General features: G+C 38.7%; 1 protein-coding gene across 1 annotated transcript; it reads left to right on the top strand.

Moving 5' to 3' along the window:
- Positions 1-10,103: 10,103 nt before the first annotated feature.
- On the top strand, positions 10,104-17,516 carry LOC120221736 (lithostathine-like). Its single transcript, XM_039219296.1, has 6 exons — positions 10,104-10,110; positions 15,331-15,418; positions 15,974-16,092; positions 16,298-16,435; positions 17,038-17,164; positions 17,449-17,516. The coding sequence occupies exons 2-6, from the start codon at positions 15,340-15,342 to the stop codon at positions 17,514-17,516; spliced, it is 531 nt and encodes a 176-aa protein (XP_039075227.1). The 5' UTR covers positions 10,104-10,110; positions 15,331-15,339.
- Positions 17,517-18,752: the final 1,236 nt, after the last annotated feature.

Here is an 18,752-nt window from a genome sequence, read left to right as displayed (position 1 = left end):
AATTGAAAATCTTTGTTGCAGCATGGCAGGAACAATAAATCACAAAGTCTTTGTATTTCTTTACATTATTTTACCTGTCACAGACAGCTGGGTCTAGAATATTTCCAGGGACCAAGAAGTTATCCGGATGTCTATTTACCCCCTCATTTGGAAGTCCTGCACCCATTCCCACACTAGGTGATATAGTAACAGGACAAAGACACAATCCTCTCCCTTAAAGAGTCTTGAGGTAGTTGGAGAGACATCAGCAGATGAATTTATGAACAGCACAGCATAAATGTGGCAAAAGAGGGGGGTCTATGTGCTGCTTTATCTATACTTTACCTATACCTATACCTATACTTCCATGCCTTCTCATTGATTCCCAGTCTCTGGCATTTTATTGCTCCCATTAAATCCTCTCCTCACCAATGCCTAGGGATTCAGGGTTCATCTCAAGTAAAGGACTCCACTGTGAAACTTGAAACCTGACCTTATTCCTAGCCTCCAGCCTCATATTTCCTCTTGGAATTCCTACTAAAAACTTAAACTAGTATATCCAAAATCAAAATAATCTCCACTTACCATAATCAATATTGTCATCCAGGTGCATATATTACTGTTACCTAGACGTGTGCACTTGGAAAGGCCATGTATCCTCCCTGAAGCTCAATCTCATCACATGTAAATTTGATTACTAACATCTGTTTCTTATACTAAGGAACTAATTGAAAAATAATGAAATGATAACATCAGGTGTATATATCAAGCATCACTAATACTCTTGTGATAGTAGTTTGGGTATACATTCTTTTTTGTCCATATAAGCATTTGTACCCCTAACTGGTCTCCCCATCTCTATGAGCTCTATCACATTTTAACTCCTATTCATACTATTCTTGTACTGAGACAAGCACATAATTTTTTTCTTGGATTCTTAGTTTCAGCTTTATCCTCCAAGTATAAGACTAAGCGTAGGCTATGCCTGATCTTGGGTTCAGTTATGTTTCAGAATATATCTGGAAATTTTCCAGCCAGTCATAATCTTATTTATTTGTAGGAGTCTGAGGAGTTTTTGGGGAGAGAATTTACCCAGAAAAGAGGATTGGGTAGACAAGTCTGACTGTCACAAAGCCTGAGCTATGAAAGAAGAGGAGGAATTCTGATCGCGATGCCATGATCATCACACAAAACCTGTCCCAGCCCGATTGCTCAGATCCATGTCTGTTTCTCAGGAGAGAGAGATGGCTGTCTAGCCAGAGACAGAAATGGATTGATCTGTAAACATCACTGGGACAGTGGGTCTCAAGAGCGCCTGGGTAGCTCGGTCAGTTAAGCATCCAACTTCTACTCAGGTCATGATCTCACAGTTTGTGGGTTTGAGCCCCATGTCAGGCTCTATGCTGACAGCTCAGAGCCTGGATCCTGCTTCAGATCCTCTTCAGATACTCTTCTCTCTGGCCCTCCCCATCTCATTCTCTCTTTTTCTCTCAAAAATAATAAACATTAAAAAAATTTAAAAATGACAACAACAACAGTGGGTCTCAGGCATGAGGAATCCCAAAGCAGTGAAGATGTTGGCGCTGCTCTGGAAACCCTCCCTCAGTATATACCATGAAGAGGGAAGGTCCGTATTCCCCTCTTCCACCTCACACATATTTTGGGCTGGATATTAGAGGCTGTCTTGTGAGCATTGGTGACATCATCCATTTGAAAACTACACATCAGTGGTAGTGCTTGCTGGGAGACTTCAGTGGAGATCCTCTTTGGGAATTGGAGTTACAATATCAGAAGACCTGCCCATAAGCGCTTTTGAGATAACCCCACGGACCTGCAGAAGCTCTTGAGGTGACACGAAGGGATACAGATCTTACAAAAGGCTCTGCATCAGCAAGAATTGTCAAAAGTCAGTGAATTTCAAATTTTTACTCCTAAAGGGACTCTGTGTGAATCCACAATTAGAGAAATTTGGGTTACAGTTATGTGTCCTCCAGAATACCCAGAAATTCCCACATACAAATGAATATAGTTTGAATATGATAACTCCCTAGACATTAGCCAAATAAATGTTGAATGAGCTCCAAATCTATAGTATCACATGAACATTTCATGTGGCCCATTTTTTAGGTCCATGGAAAACTGTACCCTTACTAAATACCTAAATAACTAACACAAATGCACACGTGAGCACAGACACACACCCATACACACAGAAAGAAAAAAAGATTTTCCTGGGTTGCTTGCCATGGTGCACAAAATGAGCACATTTGCTCTTGCATAAAGAATGATGTCTCCATGGGGAACCTGGATGGCTCAGTCGGTTAAGCATCTGACTTTGGCTCAGGTCATGATATCACAGTTTGTGGGTTTGAGCCCTGCATCAGGCTCTGTCCTGACAGCTTGGAGCCTGGAGCCTGCTTCAGATTCTTTGTGTCTCTGTGCCTCCCCCACTCACACTCTGTCTCTCTCTATCTCTCTCTCTCATAAATAAACATTAAAAAAAAATTAAGAACAGTGTCTCCATAAAGATTTTTAAAATTTCTCTAGTCTTATAACATCTCATTAAACAGTTAATTTGAATGATTACTTAATTTTTATCTCAGAGAAACAAAGAAGGGGTCTATAATTCCAGGGTAAAGAATAAACAAATTCTTGTCCTGGAGATGGATTTCAGCTGGAGTAGGTTGGACCAGGTTTCATGAGAAAATGAAAAGTGACAGATGGCTATGGGCCTCAATGAGGCATCTTAACCTATGGGCAAAAAGGATTTGGAAAGGAAGAGTAGGCATTGAAAGTGGTCATGATTTAGATGCTATTTGGTAATAGCAAATATTTGCTAATCCTAAAAAGAAGCCTGGACATTAAGTGTTATCACCATTTTATGGAGGAAACAAATTTAAAAACTAAGGCTGAGATGAGATGAGCAGTATTCAGACACACAGTCAGTAGGAGAATAAACTAGAATGTGAACTTTGAGATGGTTGGATCCAAAGGTTGCACCAGCCTCATTACCCTCGTGCTGTGGTGAGAAAGTCAGTGTTTCTCTTTGATCTTCAGAGGAATCTGAGATATTATCTCCATTTTATCACTGAGAACAAAAAAAAGATGCAGAGAAGTTAAGTTACTTGACTTTTTTCATATATTCAGAAACTGTTAGTTCTTTACTCTTTTTCAAAACTTCACTATGGATAGAACCTGATGTTCCCTCAGAAAATAGCACCACATCCATGGTGATCACTTGCTACTGGGAAAATGTTAATAATTATACTTTTAAATAACAGCTCCATGGCTGCCTTGCTTGTTGCATTCTGATTTTATGAGGTGAAAGAAAGAACCTTAACACTTTATCTAAAGCATATATAAAGTATATAACCACAGAGACAAAACTACTTAGTTGCCACCAACCATTCCCCTGTGAGAGGATTAAAATCCATTTTAGGGTATCATGAGACATTGCTTATGGTGGGGAGAGGAGTGATTAATGGTTATAATCACTGGTTCAGAGACCTTTGCTTTTGTCTTGAGCTTAAGCCAAGAACACCAAGGTAAGCATGTTCTGCTAAATAATTCAAACACTTGGAGCTTTTCCTGCTGCCTTCTCCATCTGAAAGCAGTGTCTCTGACCACTCTTTAGTCCCCATTATTAGTGTTGAACTGTGAGTCATATCCCCAGCAAAGTATAAAGTCTTATTGAGTCATGCTCACCCCCTGCAAGTTGAGTGCTTAGATTTACGAACAGCTGGTGGGCTACAAAGTCAAATGCTTGACTTGCCTCAAACCAGATATACTAAGCTGTAGGAGGCTAAAGAACAAACATCCAAGGATTCAAGTTCCTACCAGTCTTTCCTTTTAATAAAATAGAGCAAGGAGAGCTGTCCACCTGTTCACTTAATAAAAAAAAATGCAAATGTTCACCAATATGAACACCACTAAAATTTTATATAGGAAAAATTGTTTTGAGGTTATTAGAAGCCAGTTTCAGCTCTGCTGCTGACTTTGAGTGAGTCACAAATTGTTTGGACATCAATTTGTGGGATTTCAATCCAACTTGTACAAATGCAAGTGGGAACTTGAGATGTAAAGCACTTTGAAAAGAATAATGGTAATATCATCTGTTTATCCATGGTCACATCATAATTTTCTCAAAATATCTTTACATCATCGGTCTCACTAGATTATCATATCATACCTCTGGATTAGAATGGGTCAATAGAGCACTGTTTCTCAAGAATGGACAATTGACACCAGACAGGTTAAGAGTAAATTCACTGATTATCCAAGAAAGCCAAATGGTTTACTGGACTAACAACACCAGTATTCTGTTGGAAGACTCTTTCTATCTGTACTGAAATACCAATGAGTTATAAGTCAGGAAACTTGGATTTTAGCCTCAGCTCCAACAATTATAGTCATGTGGCCTGGGGGAAAAGCCTTTAACTTATGAGTCTCAGTTGGCTAGATTCAGGCCAGACCCAATGCTAAGGACTGAAGTAGAGCAGTAAACAAGAAGCTGTAATCTTTTCCTTTACTGAGCCCATAGCCAAGAGAGGAAAATAGGTAAATAATTGCAACAAAGTGCAGACAGTTAATATGTTATGGGAACATATAGCAGAAGAACCTTATCTAGACAGAACCTCAGGAAAGCTCTTCCTGAAGAACTGATGTTTAAGCCAGAACCTAAATGATAATTAGGAATAAGCTGGGGAAAATATGAAGGAAAGAACAAATGAATGTTTCGTAAGGATAGATGAACCTTTGTTGAGTGCCTGAAGCTGGAGAAAACATGGATTATTGAAAGTGTTATTTCTCCACACTGGTTTCATCCATCTCAGACACAGAGCCAGTCCTAACAAAGGTAACCACTATTCTCATAAAGCTTCCCATTATCTTATGGGATTTGAATTAATTCTTCCAGCGTCCAGCCTAGAAGCTACTGAACTTGGAGTAAATCCTCAGGCTGCCCTTGAGACAAATTATTGTCACTCATACCATTAGCCTATTCGGTTTCAGCCTTCATCCTTGGGTTTCAGCCTTCATTTCATGATTTGCACCTGAGTTCAGCAGAGGCTCATAGTTCAGTTCTGAATATCTATTCTTTATGACTGACAACACCTTTCCCTAAGACTTCTAATATTTCCTTGTATTGCTTCAAATCTTCCAAATTCTGAGGCCTAAAACCACTTCAGCTCACAGGGCTTAACATCCTCAATCCATCCCCTCAGATGAAGAAAGCTGCATCTAATGGACTTCTGTTTGTACCCATCCCTTGGATTTGCTGTCCTGGATTTGGAAGAGCTGTTCTCTTAAAGAGTTTTCTCTGTGCTCTTTAGACATGTTGATTACCATATCTTTCCAGTCCAGAAGGATTTTGCAGAATATACTGCAATCAAGCTCTTGTATTACCTAAAGCTGGAACAATTGTAGAAAAAGTTACTACCTGAAAAAATCTTGAGACACCTGTCTTAATTTTCCCGAAGCAAGAAAACCTTTCTCAACTGATGTTTGCATACATATGCACCTAAATTCACATATGTGAGCACCTATACTTACCCAATAAATCCCAGTGACATTATTAAGACTCACAGTGCAACTACAGACAAGAATGACATAGAGCAATTCCTAGTTGCCATCAAAAATTAATTAGACTAGTATTCCATGCAGTAAATATCTTTGTATAGAATGACATTTAAACTCTGCATGGGGCTTAAAAGTGGTAACCAACCAATCACCTTCTGAAAATTCCATTAGCAGAAAGCAAATAAGATGTTCTAAAATTAATGAATCCGTCAGCCGAGGTGAAACCTTTCAAAAACCTATCATGTCAAAGAGCAATTAATTGGACCTTTTTCACGATTTAACTCATTGCTGATGAATGCCTAAAGAATTTTAATTAGAATAAAGTAGTGGAAGGTCTAGTGTCAAGAAAGAGTGAACTCAGGAGTAGAATTAAGTTCTCATCCTGACTTGGTCACAAATGTGCTGTGTCACATAGAATAAATCAGGCTCCCTCTCTGTTCCTGATTTGTTCATTGTAATATGGAATTAATTAATTAACATCTGGCATGCCTAACATACAGGGTAGTTTTGAGGATATAATGAAAATGTTGGATGGTATTCGGATTTTAGACAAATGTGTACGTAAAGGGAAAATTGGGATTCTCAGCATTTAGATGATTTACAGGGTTAGCAGGAACAATAGTCCTTCTCTAGAAATAAAGATTGATGGTTTTGTATTTTGAGTAAGTAAAGACAATCTGATAACTCCACTGAACACATTCTTTTTCTTAGTGTCCATTAGGTTAATGTAGCTTAACAAGTAATCATACATGGCTGTTGGTCACAGAATTTCCCTGTTGTATTCAATCTCCTCAATGTCTGATTTTCTGGTCTTCTAAATGTCAAGTCCATCCCAATGGTAAATTGAACATCTTAGAAAAAATATTTCTTGTGTCATGGTGCAGAAGTTAATAGCCTTGCAGCAAAGGCCAATGCTTTATTTCTTTTTTATAGAAAAACAACATCTTTTCCCTCCACAAAATGTGGGTAATAATGATTAAAAGCATGGCTTTGATGTTTGGGTTTTAATCCCCATTCTGTTACTTTTGGGAAACCATAACCAAATTATTTAACCTCTCCAAAGTTTTGTTTTCTTATGTGAAAAATGAAGGAAAGCATAGCTCTTTCATAGTGATGATCTGAATATTACATGTGATAATTTATGTAGAACTCTTAGCACAATGCCAGGCACAGTATTAATGCTGAAAAAAAGGTAGTTATAATTAGATGAATTGCTGCACAAATTAGTCTGGCAGTTCTCTGATAACACTGAATTTATGAGTAAAGTGGTCTCCTAAATTAACAACATCTGAATACTGTTTTAAAATAAATATTATTTCATTGCATTTAAGGATATGTAGAGAATGAAGCCTGGACAAGCACTGCTCACTCGATGTCCTCGAGAGAACATTGTTAAAGGTTAAAGAATAGATCAGAATAGTTGCAACTAATAGCTAAGCTATGAAATGATTCAGAGAAGTCACTTTTCTGAAACCTCCATCTGTAGACCATAGTTATGCATTTACGCCATACCATTGAAAATTATTGGATATCTATTATGGCACTACCAGACACAGAAGATAAAATTGTTAGCTGCCACTGATTATGTGATTAAATGTGCTAAGCACCATGCTTAAGGATATTCATGCATTATTTTAATTCCCACCAAAACCCCATGAGATGGGTCTGTCTTCTCTGAGAGCCTAAACAGGTAAGCACTATGTCTCACTGATTTCCCTTCCACTAGCCCATTATCTGGGCTGGAAACATAAACTGGAATGAGTATCTTGAGGCCCAAGGAAAAATCTTGGGTAGGATAGAGCACCACAACCCTAATGCATCCATATTCTCTCAAACCTAGAAATCCTACTGGGAATCCCAAACTCATGCTTTCCCCTACTCCATACACCCAAGGTTCCCTACTCTGGTTGAGTCACCTAATTCCAAGTGCTTCCTGAAGGCTGGGACTGGTACTTCTCACCATATCCTGAGAGCATTGTCCATGTGAATTTTTCTTAGGAGTGTTTCTCTCTCTCACATTCTCAGTTGTTTTAGATCAATCCCAGATTTGAGACATGCCATTCCTTTTCTGCCTACAACTTAGTTTGGGGTTCCTGGTTATTTTACCCTCCTTACCTAGAAGTCCATCTCCATGTAATTCTCCGGTTGGTGTCTCCATATTGCTTCTGCCCCAACTCTTGATCCTTCCTTGGATTACAATGGAATCTTATTCATGTTTTCTTTTTCTCCCTTAAGCAACTAAAATTGATCTATGAAACATAAAGAGGAGGGATGAGGTGTGAAAAAAGGAAAGCCTTGAGTGTCATGCATTGTGCTTTGAGTAGTACTTTTTATGAAATTCCTTTCCTCTTTAAACTCCCTTCAGACGATGAAACGTGAGGCACAAGGAGCAAAACTTTTCTTTACTCCAAGTTCTTAACTCTAGTTAATCCACAAGATCACCTACCTTGAGGGATTTTAGATTATGTTTTCCTTCTGCTTTTGATCTTTCTTTTCTTTTAGTAAACTGGTCTCTAAAAATAAACTTTCAGAACATTCTCCTCCATAGAATATGTTTCTGCATTGACCTGTGGTCCCTATTCTGCTTTGTTGTAATCCAAAGTGCCCTCTTTACTGGGTTCACATTAACCCCTAGAACAAAGAAGAATTAGAAACAGATAGCACCATCAAGTTTTACTAATTTTTGAAAGACTTTGTGAAAGAATGCGTCTTTCTAGTGATCAGATTTTCCCCTAGTAATTTTTCACATATATGCCAGTCTATGTTATGTCCTTTAAGCACAGTGTTCTTTCTTCTAAAGTCCCTTAAATTCTGAGCTTACAGAACTTAACAAATTATTGCATTTTGAATAAAACTATTTAATTTAAAATACTATGTGATAATTCTTTATATTAAATTAATGCAAATATGCATGGTCAGCTCAGTGATGTTTGTCTTCATTTTGGAAAGAAGTTGTTTCTAATAGCTGATACTAAACAATAGAGTGAAAATTCTCTCTGGTGGCTCCATTTCCAGACTGGTATCATGCTAGTGTACTTCTCACAAAGCTTGCTCACAAATGATTCCTCTGATGGCATAAGATGTGAAGATGGCCTTCCTAAAGGTTATCTGAGATTTTAATATGGGAACAATAACTGTATTTTCCAGAGTATCTCTTGCCCCATACTCATGATATTCCAGCATCCTATCCAACAAAAGAATTGAAGAATGTCCCCCAGAGAGCTCTTTGTCCAACACCCTCCTTGGAAAATTTAGAAACACAGATCTAAGGAGGGGAAGATAAAGACATCTACTCAAAATAACACTTTAATGGAAGAAATCAAAGAAAGTCTTCTAAACCATAAAATAAAGCATTGTGAAATTAAATGCAGTTGCTATAATTGTCAAAATAATTATGAATTAATATTTTAATTTATTCAATAAACATTACTGAATGTTTAATGTTTTTGGTGCTGGGGAATATAAACTCATGCTTGACCAATAGAATATGGTAGAAATGGTCAATTGGCATTTCTCAACCTAATCTAAGAGAACTGACAGCTTCTGCTTTGCCCTCTGGGAGCTCTGGCCAACAATAAAGTAAGTCCTAGTATCCTGAAACTTCCATGCTATAAGAAGTCCAAGCCACGCAGAAAGACCCTGTGTTGACACTGTAGTTAACAGCCCCTGACTGAGCTCTCGACCAACAGTCAGCTTCGATTATCACCCATCTGTGTGATCACGCTTGAGGTCCAGGCCATATGATCCTTCATATGACTTCAGCTCCAGTCATTATCTGCAGGAGAAAGTCCAAGGGGGAACTGCATAAGTAAACCCAATTAACTCACAGATTCTTAAGAAAAAATAGTAAGTTGCTTAAGCCACTAACTTTGGGATAGTTGCTGTTCAGTAAGAGGTAATCACAAGAGTGGGTAATGAAGAAATAGTTTAAAGATTTTAAACAAGAGGATAATGATAAATTCAGTTTATAACTGAACATGTTGGCTAGTTAGGGCCCTAAGATTCTTTAGACAGTAGGAGATAAATACTCTTTCTACTAGTCTCACCCACCATACATCCAAGTTTAGTTGGAGTTTGAAGGCTGTTGGATGGAATTGAGTGAAATTCCTCCTCTCATGTACAAATTGTACATGTTACATAGATTCAGAAGAGTCTCCTAAGAAAAAAAGTACCAGGCCCCTTACATATGATTTTCGGCTTGTGGCTGATAAAATATCAGATTCCAGCTCTACTAATAGGCTATTAAGGTAGCACCCAATGATTCCTCATTCTGAGTATTTATGCTCTTGTGTAATTCCATACCATATTGGAGAGGGGTGACCCACTGAATCAATAAGATATTGCAGAAATGACCTTGTGCAATGTCTGAAGCTGTTTTAAATGACATTGAAGCTTTTGCTTTGTTCTTCCTTGGGTCACTCATGCTGGAGGAAGCCATTTACCATGCTGTAAGGATACTCTTAAAGCCTTATAGAAAGATCCATTTGGCAAGGAAATGAGCCCTCCTGCCAGTGGCCACCACAAATTTAGCATGTTAGTGGAGTCATCTTGGAAGTGGGTATTTCAACCCTAGTGAAGCCTTCAAATGACTGTAGACTGGCCAATATCTTAATGAACCTTTATCTGAAGTTCAACAGTTGTTTTAGATTGATGTCTATGAGTTAACTCTACTAATTTAAAGACCATTAGAAATTATTTCTAGTCTTCCTACATTATTTAGTTCAATTGAAATGAAGTATTTTTTCTCTAATTTCTATAATCATAAATTTTATATGTAGAAGACAGTGTATATAATATGCATATGATTAAAAGAATATTTCTTAAAGTTCAAGTACATTTAAAATATATAAATATATATCTACTGATTTAAAATATATATAACTACTATTTAAAATATATATAACTACTCATATATTTTAATCTTCCTGTATCCATATCCTACTAATTTTCTTCTCCCTTGATTCAAATGTAACAATTTGGAATTCTGAATTTATCATTCTCCTACTTAGTATATCTTTATTAGTATATATATATATATACCTAAATGATATATTATTGTCTTCTTTTGTTTTTGGCCTTGTAAAAAATGAAATTATACATTATATAATCTTCTATGTTATATTTTGATCTTTTCCCTCAACATTGTATCTTTGAGACTAACCATAGTGATACTTGTAACTGTGATTCCCTCATTTTTACTGCTGTAATATATTATTTTTCTTATTCATACCACAAAATGTCCAACTCTGTTAATGGACATTTGGCTTGTTTTTTGGTTTTTTTGCTATTGTAAATAAGGATGCCACAAACATTCCTTCGTTTTACCACTTGGCATACTTGGCATATTAAAGCTGTATATTCCTAGGAGTGGAATGATTAATTAATAGAGTATAAGACAATGCCAGTTTTCCTAAGAGGTTTTATCAATTTACATCACCATCTGGCAAAAATAAAGAGGACTTATTGCTTCAAATCCTCACCGAAATTTTGGGAAACAAAACTTTCTTTTTTGGCAATCTGGCAGACATATTAAGTTTTATTTTATTTTAATTTGAATGTCATTCATTGCTAATGAAGTTGACATAGTGTCATATATGTATTGTTTACTTTGTTTCTTCTAGTGAAATCCATGTTCATGTTTTGTCACTTTTCCAATTAATGGATTATTCTTGTTCTTGTTGATTTTTAGTGTTTTAACATACTCTAGATATCATTTGTGTCAATTATGTATCTAATTCATTCTTTCTCATTTGTGTTTATACATTTACTTTTATTTTGTATTTTATTTTAACGTGGTCACATTTAGCAATATTTAATAATGTGTGCCTTTTGTGTTAAGGAATATATTCAAAACCAAAAGTCAAAAATAGAGTTTTTTAATTATTTCCTCTAAAATTTAAAATTTTTGGTTTTCATATTTAAGTGATCAATCCTCTTGATTTTTTTTCTTGGAATGAGGGGCGCGGGGTTGTTGTTTTATTTTCATGTTTTAAGGGATAGATTCCAATACTTTTTTTTCATATGGATACCCAATAAACTGAAATCATTTAGCCCATCCTCTGCTACTAATCAGCAATGATCTATTTATATTTCCAGTTTTCATTTATCATAATTGTATTTCTAGGTCTTCTCTTCTATTTCTGGTCAAATTTGCTATCCTCACATAATACTTTATAGTAAAAAGTCCTCCTGTATGGATAAACAAATTTAATTTTTTGATGTTTATTTATTCTTGAGAGAAAGAGAGAGCATGAGTGGGGGTCGCCTGTTTTCCCTCTTTTTTTTATAATACTTTATCAAATTACCAGGAATATCCTGTTATTATTATAATTGTAATTCCATTAATCAATACAGATAGACAAAGCATCTTTAGGGTATTGATTCTCTCTCTTTATAAACATGATAGATTCCTCCATATATTTAGGTCTTCTTCACTGATTTCTATTGGATATATTTCTTGGTAGGATATCTTTCTTAAAATTATCTTTTCTAACTTTTCTAACTCTGTTACTGGAATTCAGTTCAAATGGAAATTATATGTTGATTTCTTTCTTGCTTGATAAATTCTCTCATTGATTCTAACAATTTGGAGATTTTTGGTGGTTTTCTATGGAGAAAATATATGTACACATAGAAACAATTCCCTTTGTTTTCCCGCATGTTTAAATATTCCTTATCCTTTCTAAGTGTACTTTTTTAATGTTTATTTATTTATTTTGAGAGAGAGAGAGAGAGAACATAGAGGGGAGGGGTTGATTGAGAGGGAGAGAGAAAACCACACTCAGGCTCTGTGCTGTCAGTGCACAGCCCAAAGCACGGCTCAAATCCATGAGATCATGACCTGAGCCGAAATTAAGAGTTACATGTTCAACCGTTCAACTAGCTGAGCCACCCAGGTCCCCCCGAAGGGTACTTTTTATAATGTGGTATTGTTGAATATAATCAGGGAATATAGAATTTTTTTTCTCCTAATTTTTAAGAAAATGGTTTCAATGGCTTATTTTTGAATTTCCATAGGTTTCTTTCTCATGTTAAGGAATTACCATCTATCCCTTCTTTATTAAGAATTTTTATACCAGGGACACCTGGGTGGCTCAGTCAGTAAAGTGTCCGACTTCTGCTCAGGCCATGATCTGGCAGTTTGGGGTTCCAGCCCCAGGTTGGGCTCTGTGCTGACAGCTCAGAGCCTGGAGCCTGATTCTGATCCTGTGTCTCCCTCTCTTTCTGTGCCTCCCCAACTCACATTCTCTCTCTCTCTCTCTCTCAAATCAATCAATCAATCAATCAATCAATCAATCAATCAAAAGGTTTAAAAAGAGAATAATACGATGAAACTCTTTATCTACCACCAAGCAATAATAGCCTTCATCTCCTGGCCTCTCATTTCATCTACATCTCAATCACACTAAATTATTGTGCATTTTTTCAAGTTTATGTATTTTTTTGAGAGAGACAGAGAGAGAGCAAGCTGGGGAGGATCAGAGAGACAGGGAGAGAGAGAATTCCAAGAAGGCTCTGTGCTGTCAGTACAGAGCCTGATGTGGGGCTCGAACTCAAAAATCAGGAGATCGTGACCTGAGCTGAAATCAAGAGATGCTTAACCAACTGAGCCACCCAGAAGCCCCTCAAACTGCATTATTTTGAAGTAAATTTTGAACAACTTAATTTCATTTGTATTTTATGTATCTCTAAATGATGAGAACACTTTAAATAATATAATTCCATACTCAAACCTAAAATTAATATAATCACATAACATTTTCAATGTTCACTTTTAGTCAGTTGTCTCATAATAGTTATTTTCTCCCTCTGATTTGTTCTAAACATCATACATTATATTTGATTGAAACATCTCTTGAAATTTCAGTGTGTTATATTGCATTATTTTCTTAAATTCAGTTTCTAAGAATATGGAATCATCTGTCCTATAGAGTTTGTAGACTATAGATTGTATCCCTGTGCTGTAATGTAAAATCTGTGACCCTCATTTATATTTTCTCAAAATTAATAGCTTTATGTTAATCAGAGATTCTCAGATTGTTCTGATCTCAGGATACTTTTGCATTCTAAACATTATTGAGGATTCCAAAGAATTTCTATTCATGTGAGTAACTGATATTTATATACCACATATTAAAACAAAGATTTTAAAAATATTTATTTACTAACTTGTTTTTATCATATTTGAAAAAATGTCAAAAACATGCCCATATGCATATAACTGAAGTTTTTCTGTCAGTCCATTTTTGAAGAATTGTGTTCCATGAAAACGTGGAGTTAAACTCCTTGTTATAAATGCTTTTCTTTAAGACAACCATTATACTTTAGCATGCAAATTCCCATTTAGTCGTAAAAAATATTAAGAGCAATGTATTCAAGGGTTGCAATTACTAAAGTTAATTGTCTTTATTGTTTTATCACATTCCTCAAAAATAGTTTTTTTTTCCTCAAAAATAGTTTTAAGTGAAATATCTGTTTTGTTTCTTGCAAATGCCTGGAAATGAAGGATACCGGTTGATGCCATTGCCTTGATCAATGCTACGTCACTGAAACTTTTATCCACCATTGCCTTTGCTCCATCAATGCAAATGTTAGCACAGTAAAAAAGGCAAATACCCTTTTAGTATTGTTATAAAAATTACAGCTTCACAGTCCCCCCGAAAGGGTCTTGAAGACACCCATAGGTCTGCAATTCACAATTGAAATGCTATTCTAATGTATCAGATTGCCTGCTCAGAACTAAACTGAGGAACTATTTCCCACACTTCCTACAGAGATGGCTGTAGGAAGTCTATCTGCTGTTCCTTATGAACCTGGCTTGCCTTCTGACTTACACTATAGCTCCATGCTTCCTTCACACCTTGCTGTAATATTGAGGCAGCAACTCTGAACCATTGTTCCTGCTCTAGGTTTCAATTCTTTCTTTACCCTCAACCAATACTAGGCAGTCATCAGCACTTCCAATTCTTATACCCACCGATTTATACTTACTAACTCATGCAGGACAAAGTTTAAAGAAAATCATATATATGCTTACAGGAATGAATTCTTGACAGATTGACCAAAAATACACTCTTGACATTTTTGTTAACTATCCAGTGCTACTATATTTTCTAAACTATGTACATCAGTATTTCTACCTAAGGGCTGCCGTCCTTGCTTTAAGTTTTTCAGAACCAAGTATCTGGCAAAGGGCAGGGGACGTTCAACCTTCACCTGTTCCTGGGGAAAGTGCTGGCCTGTTAACGGGAAAGAGGCAACATCTGTGGCAATTCCCAGCCTTTGCCAGGAAGACTCTTCTCTCCACGGCAGTAATCTCCCAGAATACAGGCCAAGCCCTTCCCCATGACCCTTGTTCTGTTTCCACATTCCGGTTATTCATCTGAGTGCCCCTCCTTCAAAGTTTCTTATAAAAGCACAATCCTCTCTGACCTGACAAACCACTGCAAATCACTGCAGGAAAGGTGAGTGGAAGCTGACAGAAGATGAGATCTGTGGCGGGAGATATACTGTACATATTTGAGGGAAATACATGAGGATCTCTGTCAGATACAGGAGCTCTGAGACTCAGAACAGGCAGGCTTCAGAGGTCTCATGGGGTGGAGCATGTTCAGGTTTTCCAATTCCTTCCAGAGCTAAACAAAGGTATGGATGTCACTAAGGTCAACTTATTCCTAGGGCACTACCAAAGGAAAGACAAAGAAGATAAGTGGCATCTCTGCATGTCGTCTCTCTGATCACACTTCCCTTCGTGAAATCTGATTGCTTCCTCAGGTCACAGACATGATGCTGCCTCGCATGGACCTCCCCAGCATGTCCTGGATGCTGCTCTCCTGCCTGATGCTCCTGTCTCAGGTCCAAGGTGAGCTTTCTCTGTTTCTAACACTGGGTCCTTGCGAATGGTCAGGGCCAAGATGAGAAGGAAGACTCCCGTGGTACTGGCGACATATATCCCCACACCATGAAACTGCCTAAAACTCATCCATCACCACACCGTCCTTCTGGGTAACCAGGGGTGGCAGGCATCACGATGGTCCACCAGCACCGCAGTGAGGTCTTTTACGTGTTGTCAGTGCACTATCATTTATGTTGGTAAGCAAAAGAGGAAAGCACGCAGAGACAGAAATAAGATAAGGGGAAGGAAAATGAGGACCCAGTGCAAGAATGTTGAGCCTAGAGTGGGGAAGGGTTGGACTGTGAATGGGGAAGGTGCAAAGAAAAGAGAAGCTTCCTCATTTAGTGGGGCTGGTTCAAGAGCAAGAAATCCTGAAAGTGTTGGCAACGGTGGGAGGCAGTGAGGACGTTGGCATCACTTCCCCAAGCAGGCACCCCATAGATATTCCTCTAGGTCACCTCCCAGCCAGATCCCCAGTCGCCTATTCACTTCTTCCCGCTCTTTGGTGTCCTTCCACCCTAGGTGAAGACTCCCCGAAGGACGTGCACAGTCCACGGATCAGTTGTCCCAGGGGCTCCAAGGCCTATGCCTCCCACTGCTATGCCTTGTTTATGACACCAAAATCCTGGATGGATGCAGATGTGAGTACTTGGTTTATAGGTAGGGGTTTTGAGGGAAAGTGCATTAGAGACCTACGGAGGGTGGGTCCCATTTGCCAAATTTCCTTTTGCGGTGACAGTGAACATCCTCATCTTTTGCCTCTGTACTTCTTCTCCCCCACCTCTGCACTGCCCTTCCCCCAGCGATGTCTCAGGCTCCCCCTGAGTCTCTCCCTTCCCCACACAGATGGCCTGCCAGAAGAGGCCCTCGGGACACCTGGTGTCTGTGCTCAGTGGGGCTGAGGCATCCTTTGTGGCCTCCCTAGTACAGAACAGTGCGAACACCTACTCAAATGTCTGGATAGGGCTCCATGATCCTACAGAGGTATGAATACATCTCTATAACCTCTCAACCTGCTATTGTCACCCAAGCCCACTCCCAACCCCTGTGTCTGCCCAGTAAATGCCCTAGAGAGCCTTGGAGCTCAGAGATCCTGGTGGATATTAGTGGAAAAGGTGGGGGGGAGGGGACCTTGTGGCCAAGAGAACAGCTGAGTTCTGTGGAGGTCCCTTGTCTCTGGTGAGGTTAATCTGCTTCCTAATTTGCATGTGAGTCCATGTAATTCAGTTCTCTGAGCCTCACAGAGTCTGCACGTATTGTGCTGAGGGAATCCTAAATGAAGATAGGCTCTATTTTTGCTCTGTGGAACAGACATTGTCTCTGAGGCTCAGAGGCTAATCACACATGCACCCCTAACTGCTGTGCAGTCAGGAACAGGTTACTCTGAATGGGTCTATTGGTCTTTGTGTTTATGGGCTTCAGGATTTGTCAATAAGAGCAAGGAGTTAGGAAGCGTTTCCCAGAGGAGAGCTTTGGCTCTGAGGCAGCATCTAGATGAACAGACCAAATTCCATGATGCTGGGAAGGGGTTCCTGCAAGGAGCCCTTTAATGACTAGTCAACCTCACTAGACTCCTTCCTCTCTAGGGCTATGAGCCCAATGCAGGTGGATGGGAGTGGAGTAGCACGGATGTGCTGAACTACGTTGCCTGGGAGAGACACCCCTCCACCAACCCTAACCCCGGCTACTGTGGGAGTCTGTTAGCAAGCACGGGTAAGGAACAGAGGTGCTCCTTCCTGCCAGACTTCTCCATCTTCTTTTTCCCTATTTCTCAGTCTGACCTTCAGAGAATCCTCTTGAGCTAGAAAATGTAGTGTTGGTTTGTCTTCTCCCATCCTTTCTCATCTCTCCTTTCTTTGAGTCCCATTCCCCTGGAGTGGGACGCTGCTGAGGATGAGGGAGAGTCTTTGAATCCTAGGCCAGAATCTAGACTGCTTCTACCTTGGGTTCATGAGCTTCCACCAGTCACATCTACCTGAGCTCCTCTGTCTCTCTAGGATATCTGAAATGGAAAGATTTTAAGTGTGGTGCGATGCTTCCTTATATCTGCAAGTTCAAGGACTAGGAATGGTGGGACATCAGGAGCCTGAGTTTTGCGTGCAATTCATCATGGACCATTCATCCAAGTATGAAGATCTACCCTGGAAGGGAATAGTCCCCATACCCTCTAACCTGACCCCTTCCTTCTGACCATTTATCCTCCCTGTTCATTTAACTTTAAGTTTTTCTTTTTTTTTAACATGGCCTGAGATTGCAGAGTGCAATAATAAATACTTCATTCCATGTTGCGTGCTTTTGTTCTATTATCTCATGGCAAGAGTCTAAAGAACAATGGGTATGGGAGGAGTTCTAGGTCTTGACTCTGTCCAATGTTATCCATTCCCCCAGGAAAAATGCTTAAATGTACATCCCCACCAGTGTTCTTGTGATAGTATGTAGTCCCTCTTCATGTATGTGTTATTTATAGAAAAAGACATTACTCACCTACAGATTGTATTATACATTCCTCCTGTTTGTGATACTAACGGCCTTAGTGGCATCTGATGATCTTAGAAGAGCACATCTGAAATCATTTGCTATGAACGATAATTTTTTTCTTTAATTTGCAATCCACCTTGGACCCTGACTTTTATAAAATACAGTGGAAAATGAGTTACTTGGGTTCTGATTATAGTGCTTACATGTAGAGCATTGGAACTTGTCAATCTCTTCCTTAAAAGAGTTCTATTCTTAAACTAACCACCAGAAAAGAGTTTGAAATTGCCATAATTTACAGTGACCTATTGGAATTCATCTCCTAGGACTGGACTAAATGCCTTCCATACAAAATTAAATTGTTTAAAAAAATTTTTTAAACATTTTTACTTGTTTTTGAAAGAGAGAGACAGAGCATGAGCGAAGGAGGGGCAAATAGAGAGGGAGACAGAATTTGAAAGAGGATCTAGGCTCTGAGCTGTCAGCACAGAGACTGGCACAGGGCTTGAATCCACAAGCTGTGAGATCACGACCTGAGTCAAAGTTGGACTCTTAACCAACTGAGCCATCCAGGCACCCCTGATTTTTTTTTTTTTTAGCGTGTTTTTAACCTGAAGGAGAGAGACACAGAGTGTGAGTCAGGAAGGGGCAGCGGGGGGGAGGGGGGAGACAGAATCCCAAGGAGGCTTCAGGCTCCGAACTCTGAGCTGTCAGCACAGAGCCTGATGTGGGCTCCAACTCATGAACTGTAAGATCATGACCAGAGCCTAAGTCAGAAGCTTAATGGATGGAGCCACCCAGGTGCCCCCAAAATCAGATTTTTTAA

This window comes from Hyaena hyaena, unplaced genomic scaffold (assembly GCF_003009895.1).
Source record: "Hyaena hyaena isolate Hyena2069 unplaced genomic scaffold, ASM300989v1 scaffold_810, whole genome shotgun sequence".
Lineage (NCBI taxonomy): Eukaryota > Metazoa > Chordata > Mammalia > Carnivora > Hyaenidae > Hyaena > Hyaena hyaena.
Note: the sequence above shows the minus strand (reverse complement) of the source record. Positions and strands in the feature narration are given on the sequence as shown.